The 16,394-nt window shown below is 63.7% G+C and overlaps 1 protein-coding gene across 2 annotated transcripts in view; it reads right to left on the minus strand.

Annotated features, from left to right (window-relative positions):
- Positions 1 to 1,146: 1,146 nt before the first annotated feature.
- Positions 1,147 to 16,394, minus strand: part of CAMK2B (calcium/calmodulin dependent protein kinase II beta) — an 81,428-nt gene continuing 66,180 nt past the window's right edge. Inside the window, exons 14-23 of one of the 2 annotated variants that reach the window (XM_047849385.1) lie at positions 13,166 to 13,203; positions 12,965 to 13,036; positions 11,702 to 11,746; positions 10,280 to 10,328; positions 8,628 to 8,708; positions 7,713 to 7,826; positions 3,597 to 3,672; positions 3,398 to 3,492; positions 2,963 to 3,197; positions 1,147 to 2,871 (exon numbers count right to left, since the gene is read on the minus strand). In XM_047849385.1, the coding sequence (XP_047705341.1) occupies positions 2,965 to 3,197; positions 3,398 to 3,492; positions 3,597 to 3,672; positions 7,713 to 7,826; positions 8,628 to 8,708; positions 10,280 to 10,328; positions 11,702 to 11,746; positions 12,965 to 13,036; positions 13,166 to 13,203 (803 nt within the window). In that variant the 3' untranslated portion in view covers positions 1,147 to 2,871; positions 2,963 to 2,964. The remainder of the gene's footprint in view (positions 2,872 to 2,962; positions 3,198 to 3,397; positions 3,493 to 3,596; positions 3,673 to 7,712; positions 7,827 to 8,627; positions 8,709 to 10,279; positions 10,329 to 11,701; positions 11,747 to 12,964; positions 13,037 to 13,165; positions 13,204 to 16,394) is intronic. The other variant, XM_047849384.1, reaches the window with a different exon arrangement.

A 16,394-nucleotide genomic window follows, 5' to 3' on the forward strand; every position in this document is an offset into this window, starting at 1 on the left:
AATGAGAAGTGGCCTTGGGTTTTGGGGCTGGACTGAGGGCATCAGCTTCTGCTTGCAGTACCTGCTGGGTCACAGGGTCTCCCTGAGGCCCAAGGAGCCTTGACCAAAGCAGGTACCATTTAAAAGTGATGAACCCAAGACTGTCTCACTGACCTCACTTTGTAGTTCCCTGCCCACCCCATACGGGGCGCCCAGCCTGCTGGTCCTGCTCCGCACCCCAGGGCTCAGGGTCCTCAGGGCTGGGCAGGGCCGTGTGAGTGCCCCCAGGGAGGCCTGGCCTGGAAAGCCTCCTCGGATTACAGCTGATAGGTGAGTGGAGCCCTAGATACCGAGTCGGGGACTGGAGTGACTGCCGCTCGCTCCGGGGCCGTGTCCTAGATTCTCTGAGCCCCACTCTTGGAGCCTCTGTGTGTTCTCTGGCACAAACCTTCCTCCTGAGAACACCTGCCGGGCACCAGGAGCTGAAGTCAAGGGCCTCCTGTCCTAGTGGGCAGGTCTGGGGTAGCCAGAGGGGACCCCCTGGGGCGTCCTTCTTACCAGAAGACACACGAGTGGGGAATGTTTGGTGTCCAGAATTGTGAGGCCTACATTTCTGTCCCAGAAAAGCATGAGGCATACAGTACAGACAGGCATTGGCAGGGCCTGGAGACATGGTGTGGAGGGGGGACTGCCCACGTTCGTTTGAGGGTGCACGTGGGCTCCAGCAAGGGGTCTGTCTGGGAGGGCAGAGGGCCAGGAGGCCTGCAGCAGAACCAGTGGAGCACAGACCACAGCAGCCCCAGCCTGCCTGAGCCCAAGCGCATGTGGCCACGCGCTGCTCAAGTGTCCTCAGGCCATGTGGCCATGTGGTCACGCATTCAGACAGCCCTGGGGCCATGTGGTCCTGCTGCCTTGTGCTCAATGCTTACTCAGCCAGCACAGGCCGAGGGCGGGCGTTCCTGGGGGAGGCCCCACGTGGCTTTGCATCCTCACACCACAGGGGAATGGTGGGCAGCTGGTGACGTGTCCCTCCTGAGTGACAGGCCGGGGTCACAGATGATGGGGTAGAGCCCAAGAAGAGCGGGAGTCGGGGGAGGGCACAAGGAAAGGGAAGGAGGGCCCTGGGATAAAGCCCCCAGCTGCAAGTGAAGCCATTGGTCCTGTTTTTCTTTTATTTGCAGTTTCCCGAGACAGAACAAAATAATGATTTTTTTACACTTACAAGGCTCAGAAAGAAAAGACAATGAAACTCAGCAAAAGAGAGAAGAGGAAGGGCCGGCCGGCACTGCGGGCAGCCGGCCCTCCACAGAGCGGGCCGGCCGACGCCACCACACCTCGGACGCCTAGCTAGAGGAGCAGGTGTGGCTTGCTCGAAAGGGGTCATGCAAAAGAACTATCCCCCAGAAAAAATCCCCAAATTATCCCAGACAGGCAGCTCCGTGGAGATGACAGGTGAAGGGAGAAGGGAGGAGGCCCCCAGAGGGGAGGATGGCCGGGCCCCACGCTGTCCACGGCGAGCACTGCCGCTGCCTGAGGCCCAGGGAGCCCAGCGGATGTTTACCCTGTGTCCATGGGTGGGGACAGCTGTCCTGAGCACAGCCGTGGACGGGCAGGTGAGTGTCCATTCTGAGTGTCGCTCCCCACTCTGTGCCCCTCCCTTGGCTTGATTTGTGGGGGAAGATAAAGAAAACCCTTGCTGAAAATGTGAATTAAGGGGGTAGGTGTTGGGGCGCCAGGTCCTGCGTCTCTTCCATCACAGCCCCTGACCCGGCCGGCTGCCCCGGGACCCCGGTACTGCCACCTTACCACGCGGCCCGAGCCCGAGCTGCACCTCAGTGCCCACCAGCACGAAGGGCACCTCAAGATAGGCCCAGCCCGTGCTCTCCTCATCCCTGGGTCCCCATCACACACACGGCATCCTCCCTCAGGCCTGGCCAGGGGTTCACTGTGCCCTGCCCCTTAGGCCCAGGACGGCCCTCCCTCCCTCTCTCCCTCCCTCGGCTCCAGACCCAGACTCCAAAAACACTGCCTGGAAACATCTGCCTGGACCAGTCTCGACCTGGGAGCCCAGAGAGCCATGCACCTGCCTTCTGACCCCTCTCCCCTTCCTGCCTCTTGACCAAGTCCAGAGCCCCTCGTGGACGTGCCAGCAGGGGGAAGGTCGGCAGAGGAAGAGGTGACCCTCAATGGGAGGGAGGCCAGCCCAGGGGCTCTCCTCCCGACAGGGCTGCAGCCAACAGTGTCCTCTCCACAAGTCTGCCAGGCGTGAGGTCTGACATTAAGGGGTGCCTCCCCCGCCCACCAAACCTCCTCGGCCCTGGAGGAACCAGAACTGGAGCCTTGGGCCTGAGGGGGCTTCTTGGATGGCTTGTCGGGCGCCCGGGGGCCGGCCCGGCCTCTGCACTGCTCATCCATGCTGGGGGCATGAGAGGAAAGGAGGGGGACAGCCGTGCTCAGGTTCCCTGGGCCCCAGGTGGCCGACACTCCTGACAGCAGCCATGCACGGCAGGGAATGCAGACACCTGGGGAGGGGCGTCACCTAACACACACCGTTCCTCGGCCCGGCCCCTGTGGACACGTTCACTGCCCCATGGTCCCCAGGGGCCAGGAGCGGACAGACACATGGAGCGTGGGTGGGGGGGTGCCCGTCGGTCCGAAGCCCCACAAATGCCAGTGATTTTTACAGCTTTTTCCTTTTTTTTTTCCCGTTTCATCCAACATCAATTGTTTCTGTGGTTGTTGTCTTGTTAAAAAGAAATCACATCCGGTCTTGGTTTTCTGCAGACACAGGCACCAGGGGAGGAACGAGGCAGACACAAACATGCGACAGGCAGGCCACCTTGGCGGCCGGGCTCCAAACACCGAGTCTGTCCCGCGACGCTGGCCGCGGCTCTGAAAGGGGGTGAGAGTGGGTGGTCAGCCCTGCCCCCAGGGGGGCATGCCCCACCCCCTCGCCCGCAAGGCCAACGCCAGGGACACCCACCTTCACTGCAGCGGGGCCACGGGCGCGCCCGAGCAGTGGAAGTGCACGTTCTGCCACTTGCCGTCACGGCGATGCCACACGCGTGTCTCCTCGGACTGGCTGGTGCGGGGCCGGCCCTGCCCGTCGATGTACTGCGTGAGGCGGATGTAGGCGATGCATGCAGCGTCCTCCCCGATGACGTGCACGTGCGGGTTCAGTATGGTCGTGTGGATGGGCTTGCTGTTCTTGGCGAGCACTATGGCAGGGGGCGGGGACGGGGGGGGGTGCCGCTGGGCTCGGCGCCCTGTGCGCCCCGCCCACCTCCCGTATCTGCCCCACCCGCATCCCTACCACAACGCCCCGCCCAAGGCCTTGTTTCCGCCCGCGCCCCGCCCACCGCCCGTCTCCGCCCGTCTCCTGTATCTGCCCCGCCCACCGCTCGACCCCCTCGCTCACGGTTCTCGAAGTAGAATCTGTGGAAATCCATCCCTTCCACCAGATTGCCCAGGGCTTCAGGCTCGAACGAGGTCAGGCCTGGGTCACAGATTTTCCTGGGGGGCAGACCCAGGTGAGGAGGGGCCCCGGCCACGCCCCGCCCCTCCCTCTCGCCGCGGGGAAACCCACCACCCCCCCCCAGCCCAGACGCCCGGCTCACGCGTAGGCTTCGAAGTCCCCGCTGTTGACCGCCTCGATGAGCTGCTCCGTGATTTTGATCACCTCCTGCTTCCGCGCTGCGGGGACACAGCCGCCCAGTGACCGAGGGCCGCCCCAAGCAGCCCAGCTGCGGGCCTAGAGAAGGGCATCTCCAGAGCCCACCTGCCTCTCCTCCCCGGAAGAGACCCAAATCCGTCCAGATCGGGCCGCGCCCTCCGAGGCCCCCAGTGCCCTCCCCTCCCCCCCCCACCCCCCCACCGTTTCCAAGTCCAGCTATGCTGTGTCACATACAGCATCTCCAGGTGACAGACGTACTCCCTCCGAGGGACCACGTGTCTGGAGGCCAAGGGGAAGCCAAGCCTGCTATAACCCACCCTGTGGTACCCCCCATTCCTGGGCCGCATCTGCTGGGCCCTCTGCAGCTGCGGCACTGGGTCCTGCGTCCTGGCTCCTGCCACCTGGATGTGGCTCACCAGCCCTGCTCCAACCCGTCACCTCTTTAGGAATGTCCACTAAAGGACGAGGCCAGGAAGGCCTGGGGGCTGCAGGGTGAGGATTATGAGCAAAAGCCAGGTTACAGGGCCATGCGGGTCCAGTAGGGAAGTCGAGTCTGTGGGTCTCTTCCTGACTGCCTGCTGGCCTCCACCTGTTCCATCCTGGCCAAGGTGAGGCCCCCCCCCACTGTCCCCCCCACATTTCCCGTCCAGCCAGCGCCCCCCATGCCAGAGCTCTGCCTGCTCGGCCTCTAGCCTGGCCCCCAGGGTCCCCTCCGTCTCTTTACAACTTATTTTCATGCAAACTATTATAAACATATGGAAGAAGTGGATAATAATATAGCCGCACACCCTGCTGATTCAAACCAGCACAACTTTCAAGACAGCTGGGAAGTAAAACCTTACAGGTATACTTGTGAGTGACTGTGTTTCCCTAAATTTTGTTCTTCACCCCCTTCCCCAGAGATCGCCTGTCCTGACGCAGGTGCTTAACACCCTCCATGCAGACACACACCGGAATACACACGCTGTGAGCACATGCGCACAAACATCACGGTGCTCTCTTAAAGCAACAGCGTGCTGATGGTAAACCTCGGATGCAGCAAATGCACTGAAGGCCGGGCCCCCCCCTCCCCACAGGCTCCCTCCCAGCTCTCTGCCCCTGGAGGGGGGCGTCTGTCTGCAGGTCTCTACTCTTCAGCGAGTAGTACCCCTGGGGACAGCACACGGGTGAGCTGACCTGCAGGCCAAGGTCCCAGCGCACAGACTGCAGGGTCTAGAAGGGTGAACGTGGTATCCTGAAGCATGTGCCCACAGCCCTGGAGTGAGACTGCCCATTCTCCTCCCTGCCACCAGCACCCACAGATGCCCACCTGGAGGGTGGACGAGCCTAGGCGGGCCTTGAGTGCTGCACAGGTTCTGGACTGTGAAGACACGAGGACCTCCATGATACCTGAGGTGTTGGGTGCACGTGTCGGCTTGTGTGTCATGAGAGGGAGGGCACGTGTGCACATACGTCACATATGTGCGTGTTCGCATGTATAGGTTCATACGTGCGCTGCCTTGCAAGTTTTTCCTACCTTGACAAACCCTCACTCCAGGCCCAGCTGACTTCTGCTAAGGTCCCATTTCCACCAAACTCTGTGCCTGGGGTCCAGGAAGGTGGGCTGCAGGCTCATTACCCTAAGGCCTCATGTCCACCCGTGTCCACCAGCAAAGCTCTGTCCCTACACACGCCACTCTCTGTTCTCAGTCTTGGGCTCCCTGGGCAGGGCAACATCGGACATTCGGGGTCCTTCTGCATCACCTGGCTTCCCTCTACTTGGGCGTTTCTGCTGCAGGGATGCTATCCACCCTCCCAGGTTCCCGTCACCTTAATGGAGATGGCTTCCCACTGAGGCCCCAGAGCTGGGCACCCTCTGCCTGTGTGAGGATGGCGGCGCCTGCGTGTCCGGACACCCGACACCCGCTAGCCTCCCTCCCCCACAGAGAGCACCCCACAGAGCCCACAGCCAACAGCCCTGCCCCTGGGGCTGAGCAACAGTTCCTCTGTCTCATTCCCAGGGCACTCTGATTTACGGTCACTCCATGCTACAGCAAGTCAACCTGATCTCCCACTTAATGAAAGAGTATTGGGTGTTTTTAAACAAGCTATAATAAAAAAAATGAGAATCCGCAACAGGGAAAGTATTAACAGGAGAGAGTCGGGGCACGGCACAAATTGTGGAGCCTGGTGTATGGGAAACTGCTGCCAACCCATTCTGCAGACAGGGAAGGCGAGACTGCCGAGGGGCTGCTGCCCAGACCCAACCCTGGCCCGTGGGGCATACTGCATGAGGGGCTCCCTGGAGGAAAAGCCTCTGAGCAGAGCACAGTCTGACCATCAGCAGGCGACTCTGGAGATGGGGCTGTGGTGTGTAGGCAAGGGTCTGGCTTGGGAGGGGTGCCAGAGGTGAACAGAACCCCCCACACTCCCTCTGGCTCTCCTCGGGCAAGCTCGCAGGCCAGGGAGGCCAGGCTACTGGCAGAGGGTCTGGGGGGGCCCCAGTGACTCCAGACTGGCCCTAATCCACGTACCCTGGCATCTGCAGAGGTACCGGGAGCGCCAGCCACACCAGGCAGGCAGCTGCACAGGATCAGCCTGGATTGGGTGTAATCCCTGATTATGGAGAACAGGGCCTGGGCCAGTGGGTACCGACCCCATTTACATAGGAACACAGCTGGCAGGCACATTCCAGGGAAGGAGGGGACCCAAGACCCACAGCGGGACGGCCCCTGTAGCCTAGGCCCTCGTGCTGGGAGAGGCAGACAGTGGTCCCAGAGTTGGAGATGGGGGCACCCCATCAGAACCTTGAGAGCCAGATCTCAGCCCAAACAGTCCCTTCTTTGGGCCCATGTGACTCCCGTCCTTCACCTGCAGCCCACCCAATACTCAAAAGAGCCAGGGTGCTGAGGACAGGGGGAAGGGCACATCTAGGAGCTAGGAGCCTGGGGGCATCTGCCCTCAATCCCCCTAGCACTCACCCCTCCCCCACCAGTCCTGCCACACCAGTGGCTGCAGGCCCCTGGCACCCCTCCCTTTGGCTCTGCTCCAGGCCCCTTCCTGTAGTCCCCACCTCTGTAGTTCAAGACGGACCCCCAAGGTCAGCCTGCCGTGCTCAGACCCACAGCACGTCCTGTCCTCAGAGCTGCTGTGCAGACTCCGAAGGCAGGTGGGCTGGGGTACTGTGGCAGGCACCCCCACCCCCACCCTGTGTGCACCTCTCCACAAACCCAAGCCTCAGCTTCTGTGATCCAAGGCCGGGCAGGCCCAGGGAGTGCACAAATGGGGAGTTCTGACCCCTCCCCAGGCTCTGCTGCACACCTACCACAGCCCTGCCCCCTCCCTCACAAGACCCCTGGCCAAGCAGGCCCGCAGAGACCTGCACCTGCCCTCGCCCCTCTGGCAAGTACAGAGAGCTCCCTAGGAGAGCCACTGCTGCCCGAAGGCTGCCCCTGTGCCCCCCGACACTGCTTTGCTTGGCTCCCCCTCCTCCCTACCCTGGCCCTCAGGCCTGGGCTGGGGGTGGGGGAGGTGGGGGGGTGGGATGGGTGGGGTGGGGGCACAGGATCTGCCAGCACTCACCCAGACACTCCCCAGCCATGCCCGGCCCCTGGCCCGCAGCCTCTCATCCGACAGCACCTCCCTGCATGTCAGTCCCTGGGCAGGCTGGGGGGGGCTGTGGCCCTGGGCTGTCATCCACCCCTGTAAGCGATCCTCACGGCAGTCGGCGGACGGGCTGGAACAGTCGGCCCCTCCCTTCCTGCCTGGGGGGGGCAGCCCAGTGCAACACCCCCCCACCCCAGCAACCGACACTGCGTCACACGGGCCACAGATCACAGGCGCGAGCCTCTAGTCCACCCCAACTGTTTCTGATTCTTTCCTTCACGACCGCCCATCTGCAACCACAAACTTGGTTTCTGAGGCCAAATGCCATCTTCATGGGGAACTCCCTGTGCCTCACTTTCTGCCCCCACAAGCTGGCTGCTCCCCAGAGCGAGGGGGCAGCACACCACAGCTGGGGGTCTCGACACCCCTGTGAGCCCCCAGTTGCAGCCAGGGGGCCACTCAAGGTGCTACTTACACGGGGTGGGCGGGGGGCCTGGGAGAGCCGAAGATGGGCAGGATGGGGGGCCCTGGACTTCCAGAGCCCCTGAGCCCCTCTTCACTGTGTTCAGGATGTCAGAGAGCCTGGGGGCTGGGGTGGAACAGACCACACATGAACAGGGAGGAGGTGGGGAGCATGCAGGACAGAAAACTGTGGGCTAATGAGCCAAGCCAGAGAGAATAGGAGACAGAGTGGGACGTAGAGGGGGCATTGGGAACATAGGGGGACAGAAGGGGGAATGTGGAGGAACACAGGGGAATGTCGAGGGATGTGAGGGGTACTGGGGGGTGTAGGGGGATGTGGGAGGACAAGGATGGACATGGGAGGACAGGGAGGGTGAAAGTGGACAGGGGGAGGCTCCAGTAATGCCTGGCAAATGCACCTGTCTGCCCATGGCAGAGCGGTTGCTGTGGGCAGAGGAGGGTGCCCTCCAGGGAGGACAGAGTAAGCAGCCCAGCATGTGGAGAACCCAGTGGAGAACCCACGCGGGCAGGAAGCCCAGGCCTTTTCCTTCTCAGTCCACAAGCCTGTGAGCTGGAGGAGCTTCTGCAATAGCTCCTTGTCCCTAGACTCCCTGGGGCCCGCTGGGTGCTCAGGGCAGGGGGCGCCATGAGGTCACAGTGACTGGGAAGGTCAGGCAGGCGATCCAAGGAAGGCAGGAAGCACAGTGGGACCCCAGAGGGCCCTGCCCAGAGCTCAGGAGACCCTCTGGGGCTGGACCGCAGTGCGGGAGGGAGGAAGGCTCGGAGCTGCTGGAGGAGTTAGTGCCAGACGCCCAGACAGGCCCGGACAGTTAGCCTCCGGCAACCTGGAGGGGGCAGCCGAGGCCGTGCATGGTGGGCGCAGGGGCCGCTGAGCAGCAGGGACAGCAGGCCTGGGAACACTACTTACACAGAGTGGGCAGGGGGCCTTCAGCTTCCAGGGCCCCCGAGCCCCTCCTCGTGGAGCTCAGGATGTCAGGGACCCTGAGGGCTGGCGTGGACAGGAGGCAAAGCGTGAGGTGGGGCAGAGAAAGCAAGGCCCTGCTCTCTCCCGCCCTGGGACCGGTCTCAGCAGCAAGAAGCTGCTGGGCAGAGACCAGAGTGGGGCCTTAGCCCACATGGAGGGCCAGCTGAAGGGGCAGAGGCAGCCAGAGGGGACCCAGGAGGAGCACTGCTCCAGAGAGACAGGGCCTGCAGCAGGGGCCTCCTGATGCAGAGAGAGCAGGGAGCTAACAGGAGGTGGAGATGAGTTGGGGGTGTGTGGTTTCTGAGCTCCCCGAGCCCCTCCTCGTGGAGCTGCTCCTCACTGTCAGGAACCCTGGGGACTGGGGCAGACCTGTCAGGAACCCTGAGGGCTGGGGCAGACCGGTGAGATGAAACTGGAGACAGGTGGGGAGACACAGGAAAGAGAGGACAGGGAGTGGGACGAGGACCCCGGTGGGGTCAGGCTGAAAAGGCCCAGACACAGTTCACAGCGGCCCCAACACCAGGTGGTGGGGTCCAGAGGCAGTGGGGAGGCGGGAGGCGGGGCTCCAGGAGTGCTGGGAGGTGTCCAGACCGATGACCTTCAGTGTGCGGGAGTCTGCCCTGTTTCCTGGGGCTGTGGGGGTCCGGGCTGGGAGGAGGCTGGCCAGGCCAGGCTCTGCCGGACCCTCCTGCAGGCTTGGGCCATCCAGGCCCCCACATGGCCAGACAGAACGGCAGGCCAGAGTGTCGGGGAGGCCTCCGTGCTGACGGTTTAGGCCTGTGTCTGTCTGGAGAAAACACACAAACAGCCACTCTCCCTTCATCCAAGGGCCTATGCTCCCCTCTGTTTTCGGGTGTCACTGCATCCCCCAAACTGATAGAATGGCCGGCCATCAGGCCCTGGGGCAGCCCTGAGGGGTGTGTGAGCATGTGGCTGAGAGGATTAGGTGGTCTGGCGTGGCTGGGACGCCACATCCCCTCCCTGGGGATGCTGACAAGGTGAAGAGCAGAAGAGGGGTGCCTGGGCACACAGGGAGGGCGCTCTGCCGCCCTCTGAGGCCCAGGCATGGTCACTGGCCTTGCACAGAGTGGAAGCCCAACCCACCCACACAAGTGGTGGAAAAATCCAAAACCCAGAATAAGCCCCCTTGTTGGTTATCTACTTATCAACTACCAGCTAAGCAAGATCACAAATATAAGGGAATTTAACAGAAGTTGAGCAAATTCAGCTCTCAAGGTGTTCCCCACAGGAACCGGTCCTCCGCAGGGTGGGAGGACCCTTGCTGGTCAGGGCGCCAGGGCCGGAGACTGCCCCGGGGCCGGCCCATCTGCCAGCACGCCCTGGTCAGGCTCCCGCCGACACACCCGCTCGCAGACGCCCCGCCCCCACGGCTCACCCACCAGCCACCTCGCGGGCGCCCCGCCCCCATGGCCCACCCACCAGCCAGCGCCTCGCAGACGCTCCACCCCCTTGCCGGCGCCCCGCCCCCCTCGGCCCACCCACCAGCTCACGCCTCGCAGATGCCCGCCCTTCGCAGACGTCCCGCTCTCCACGGCCCACCCACCAGCACAGCAGAATGCGTGCGACACTCGTACCTTTTGTGTCTTCGTCCTCTATGGTGGTGTGGGTGCTGTCCGACGACTCCTGGGGACACACAGGGACGCAGGAGGTCAGGACGTGGCCTCCACGGGCCCTGGAGGTGCCCTCCCAAGGCTGCGGGGCCCCAACCCAGAATCCCCAGGGGCAGGGCAGGAGCTTCGTGCCGGCCCCCAGGGGTCACCCATCCCCTGGGCTCAGCCACTCACGTCCCCAACAGCCCAGGGACGTGACTGCGCCTTCTCCCGACAGCACACGCCTGGTAGAAAGACCCTGTGCTCAGGGTAGAAAGACTCTCTTTAATAAGCCAGGAAGATGGGCCCTTTAAAACTCCACAATACTGGTGAAGAAGAAAGGTACCCACAGCCTGTGCATTTTGGCAGACAGGGTGGGAAGCTTCCAGAAGGCCCTCAAGAGCCTTGGCCCGGCCCAGGCAGAATGGAGCTGCACCCACACCTCCTTCCCAGGAGGGGGCCGCCTGCCCCTTAGGCCTCGACTGTCCAGCATCACTCCTCAGCTGGCCTTAGAGGGCAGCCGGGCAGCCCCACACCTGGGGGCTTGCCGCCCTTCAGATAAGAAACCAGGTGCTGTTCACCTGTTGCGCAGTTCCCAAGACGCTGGCTTGCTCCTCAGAAAGAACCATCTTAACGGAGTTCTGGAGGGCCCTCTCTGGCCCCCTGACTGAACACACTGCTCTGGGCCCTGCCCAGAAGTGGGGGGTCTGCAGCCTGGAGGACCAGATGGTTGTCTAGAGCCCCTTTGCAGGGAGAACAGGAGCCTCTCACCCCAGACACAGGGTCCAGGGACACCGGTCCACAGTCACAAGGCAGGAGTGCACCCAGGCCCTTCCCAGCACCTGGAGTCTGGCTTGGTCCCCCTGATCCCGGCCCACAGCCAGCGTGTGGGGGGCCCTTTGGGGAACCCAGGCCTGGGTATGTGCGTGTGGGGGTGAAGGGTGCTGGTCCTAGAAACAGCTCAGCCGCCCACGTCCCTCCCACCACCCTAGAGCCAGCCCCTTCTCTGGCCCGGGCAGGCAAGGTGCCTATGCAGCAGAGATGATGTCAGAGTGGGAGCAGAGAGGAGGCAGGCTGCCTCAGCAGGAAGCACAGGGGGCACAGAGGTGAGCAATGGGGGAAGCCAGGGGCGTCTGAGCTACTCCCTCTCCCAACCGCCCCTTCTCCCCTGGGACCTGCGTCTGAGACCACCCTGCGCTCCTGGCCCCTGGCTGCCCGGCGGACAACATGAGACGTAGACCTTGCTCTGGGCCTTGGGCAGCCCCAGACTTGTGGGGCTCACTGTACACCTGCCCCCCTACTCTCAGCACAAGTGCCCCCCAGGGGTCACCGTCCCAGACATGCCCCCCGCTGGCCTGCCTCCTTCCCGAGCACAGGCTCCTAAGGGGGGACGGGGTGCGGCAGTACCTTGATCCCGTCCACAGGGTTATGAATGACGGTGGTTTGAGGCTCCTACAGAAGAAGGAAGCAGAGGAAGGAAAGAGGGAAGTGAGCAGGGCAGGAGGGGGTAGGGGAGGAGGGCAGCGGAGCCAGGATGGCAGGAGGCGGAGCGGGCTGGGGAGGCCAGGGTGGGCCCAGAGGTGGGCAGAGAGCAAGCGTGTATGCCCACGGAGTGTGGGAGACAGCATGGGGGCCCCAGGCAGGAAAACAGGTCCTCTCCTCCTTTGGCTGCCCCGGCATGGTGGGGGCACGGTTTTGAGGATGTCATGGGGGTGGAGTGGCACATGGGATGGACAAGGTCTGAGACGGGGCTGGCTGTGTGGGACCCTCCCCTCCTGGACTGAGGCTGCCCCCACGTGTGAGATGGCCATCTGGCAAACCCAGCCTTCCTGTGGGCATGTGGGGCTGGCTCCCAGAGGTGGGCCTGTGGCCCATGGAAACACCACACGTGCTCTGAGAAAACTCAACCTGTGCGCCAGCAAGCCCCAACAGGCCACCGTGGGCACACAGCTCCACCACAGCACCCCTGCTCCACCAGCTGGGGCGTCCCCTGGGCAGGATCCCCCAGGCAAGGGCCAGAGCCAGAACCCCCGGGCTTCTCCCTCTGGGCAGCCACAGGCCAGCACAGCCACGGATGTGCATCTCCCTGGCCGCTGGGGGCCTTGTGGGCCACGGCCTCTGATGGGAAGGTACCCCGGCTGGATCTCCACCAGGGAGACTGCCAAGGGCTCCTGTCTCCCTCAGATCACTGAGTGGGCTCCAAGGCCATGACCAGCCTCACCCATTCTTTCCCAAAGCCCCCACGTCCTGGACGGCGCACCCATGCAGCACCTGGGAGGTGTCTTCCCGGCAGGCCACGCCCCTGCACAGTGTCTGCCTGGGCACTCTGGATGGGCCTGCCGAGGGCGGAGGATCAGAAGTGCCCTCCACCCTGGGCCTCGCTTCACTGGCCGCCTGAAGGCCTCTCATTGCTGACTCAGAGTCCACCCGGGCGGGAGGCCGGGCCAGTCCCTGGCACCTGAGGGAGGCTCCCGAGCACAGCCCCAGGACTGCCTGAAAGGGGCTCAGCCCTCATTTCACACCGAAGAGGCAAAAGGGGCTGGAGGACCAGGCGTCCACCAGAGACAGGGCGGGGCTGGACCCCACCTTCACCCCAGGCCTCTGGACAGGTGGCCACCACATGGCCGGGGTGCGAGAGGGCCGGAAGCAGGGGGCTGAGGGGCTCAGTACCAGGGCGGCTGGAGGGAGTGTCCCCTTAGGGCTGGTCACAGCTGCACTGTTTTTGGTGCTGTTCGTCTGGGGCTGTGGAGAGAGGAAGAGGAGGTTAGAGGGACAAGGGGAAACTGCCTGGCCTAGAGGGAGGCCCTGCAGGGCGGTGGGGTAGGGCCAAGCGGCAGGGTCAGGGCTCCCCCCAGGGCCTAGCGCACTCACCTTCACCGCATCTGCTTTCTTGTTGAGTAAGCTCTTGGCTGCTGCATGAGGACAAAACAGGCAACATGAGCAAAGGGCCTGGGGCCAACACCACCCAGCCCTCAGTGTGAGGTGACCTTAGGGACCGGCCAGGCTCTGGGGGCCCCCAAGAGCAAGTGGGCAGGTGAGTGACCCGAGGTCCTGAGGCAGAGTGGCTTCTGTGGCCAGCAGGGACACAGCAGGCCTGTGGGCCATCCTGGAGGCCCGCCCAACACCCTCATCCCCAGGACAGGTTCCTTCCCCGGGCCATGCACCATGACCCTGCAGGACACAGAGATCCCCCCACCCACCAGGGCCCCGCCCCAGGTAGGAACACAGGACAGGGCACCAGGGTGGGGTGGGAACATCTGTCTGCCCTTCTCTGTGTTCTTGGGCAGGGGTAGTGGGCTGTAACTGGCCACCCAAGCAGGGAGGGGCTCGTCCCAACCCCAGGGGCCTGCCTGCTCTCAGCCTCCTGGCCCCTTCTCAGCCAACAGGACTCGGGCCCCTGGCTGTGCCCCCACCCCCCGGCTGAGAGCACCCAAGGGGCTGCCTCATTCTTCATGAACCAGTCCTGGCCTTGCTCTGGCAACATCGGTGCCAACACGGGCCTCTCTGTCCACGCCTGAGGACCCTGGGCTCTGAGTGGGTTCAGCAGGATGATACCCTTGGGGGAGGGTCCCATGATCCCACCACCTGTAGGATGCTGGGCAGGTGGCCTGTGTCACCCCACTTGACCCCACAGAGATTGGGGCAGACTAGCCCTCACCTCACTCTCTCCTGTGCGAGCCCACCCTGCCCACATCTGCGCTCTCCTGAGTGGTTAGTTTTGATGGTGGAACCTCGGAACACAGGAAGTCAACTTACCTCACAGCAAGGGAAAGGTGAGGACAGAGTAGTGAGGAAAAGAAAAAAAACAGGATTCGTATGGTCAGGTCAGGGTCCGGAGTTCGGCCCAGGACTCAGCCTGGTCCTGCCCACCCCACCCACGCTCCCCGGGGGCAGACGCCGGAGGGGTAAGGTCCAGGGTGGTCAAGACCCCCGCCCCCCTCCCCCCCAGCCAGCCCTGAAGCGGAGCCGCCAGCTCAGCGGGACCAGGGTGGTCCCCAGTGGGCCTGGCCCAGGACCCCTCGCTGCCAGGAATGTCCCCAGAGGAACGCCCACTCGGGGCTGTGACATCAGACCCTGTGAACGCTTGGGCCCAGAGAAATGCAGTGGTTCTCAAAGTGGGGTCTCCATGCCAGCAGCATCAGAACCACCCAGGTCCACCCCAGACCTCTGAGGGGGGGGGGGGGGAGGTGGGTGTGGTATCCGTTCAGTTGTCATCTGTCGTGGAGGATCCTAACTCTGCTTCACTTTGAGAACCACCGTCAGGTCCCCAGTGCAGTAGCCAAGGGGGATCCCAGGCCTTGGGCCGCTGCCTGCTAACCACCTTCCTCTCTGCAGTCATCCATCGCTGCCCTCTGGGCTCTGGGCAGGGACACAGGTGACTGTGCTGGGCCAGAGGGCGCTGTGGGGCTGTTGGAGAGCCACCCTGGGTGCAGTGCCTGTTCCTGGCCCTCCCCCCACAACCATCCTTTCCTCCCCCAGGATCCAGGGAGCAGCATTGCACCACAGAGCCTGCCTCCTGGCCCAGCTCTGTGTCCGGTGGTCCTCATTCTGTGAGAGGTGTCTTGGGGTCCCAGTAAGCGAAGGGACAACAGGCCACCCCTTTCGTTGCCCCCCAGGCCTGCCTGCTCTGCGTCTCAGCCTCCCGATCCTGGGGAAGCTGGATCAGAACTGTGTCCTGATGCCCTGCCAGCCGAGACCCAAGAATGTCCCAGCACCAAAAATGCCACCTTCTCGGAGCCACTTCCTGCGGCAGGGATTGGGGAGGGGTGGGCCAGCCCTGCACACGGAGCCCTGGCTCCTGACCTAGCGATCAGCATGGCCCCCTTGACCCACACTGACCTCAGCAGTCCGCTCCCTTGACCCCCCACCCCTACCCCGGCGTCCAGTGCGCAGGCAGAGCCCAACTCCTCTGAAGTGGGAGTCATGCGGGGACCCCTCCTCCTGGGCCCACCAGCTGGGGGCGGGTCTCCTCCAGGGGCCAGGAGAGGAAGGCCCCCAGCCCCTCTGAAGGCGCACGCATCAAGGCAGGTGAGCAGGCAGGCAAGCTGACCCCGCACCCAAAGTTAAGCCAGGCCCTGCGGCACCCTGTGGGCTTGGCATCAGAGCGGTGCAGCCCAGGGCTGGCTCGGCGCCCTGAGGAGATGCGGTCGGCACTGCCCCCCACCACCACCCCCCCCCCCGCCCCGAAGCCAGGCCCTGGGCGGAGGCAGATGGACACCCTGGGACAGACCTGGGTCTTACGAGGGTACTCCCCTCAGTCCCTGACTCAGTCAAATCCCAGACTGTGCTACTCGACACGGCAACACCCATCCGGGGACTCGGACGGCTCCACCAGGGCCCGGGCTCCGGAAAGCCCAACAGCAGACACCAATCCTCTCACCCAGTTCCCAAACCCTGCCCCCAGGAGCCACCTCTAACCAGCGTCTGCGAGTGTGGGTGCAGCATGGACTGGAGCTGTGCCCTCCCTGGAAGCAGCTCCTGGAAGAGTTCACGGCTCCACCCAGATCGGTTCCAGGTCCTCGTCAACCCCCGTTTACACTGGCACTCGAAAGCACAGGCTGTTCCATCTGTGCCACGGGGGCCTGAACTGGCGCCCCAGAGCCCTGATAGATACACAGAGACCTTCTGGCCCACCCACCGGGGGTCCTCAGGCCAGGCCACGGTTACCCCCTCCTGCTCCCTTCTTGAGGAAGGCCAAGACACTCCCATGAGCCTCAGCATCTGTCTCTACAAAGACCCCCAGGGCTCCTCTGGCCCAGGTGCTATGTCCCCCAGGGGGCCGCCCCCATGGAGGGGCAACAGCCTCGAAGCTGAGACCCCCCCAGCCCAGTGCTACTGGCTGAGCTGGGCTGACCTAGCAGGGGGGCCCTCAGCCCACAGGGCGGGCCCAGCCTCTGCCCCGTCTGCACACCAGTCACCCGGGACAGCCATGCTGGGCTCCGTCCTCATGCATTGACCGCACCCGGGACACAGCGGCCCTCGGCGCCCAGGGCACTGCACATGCACACGGCCTCATGCGGTGCACATCCACTGCTGGCAGGCGGGCTGCAGGCAAGGGCCCTCGGCAGAGAGCAGCCAGAGGTCTCACTCGCTGTGGCTG

Source organism: Prionailurus viverrinus, chromosome A2 (assembly GCF_022837055.1).
Source record: "Prionailurus viverrinus isolate Anna chromosome A2, UM_Priviv_1.0, whole genome shotgun sequence".
Taxonomy (NCBI): Eukaryota; Metazoa; Chordata; class Mammalia; order Carnivora; family Felidae; genus Prionailurus; species Prionailurus viverrinus.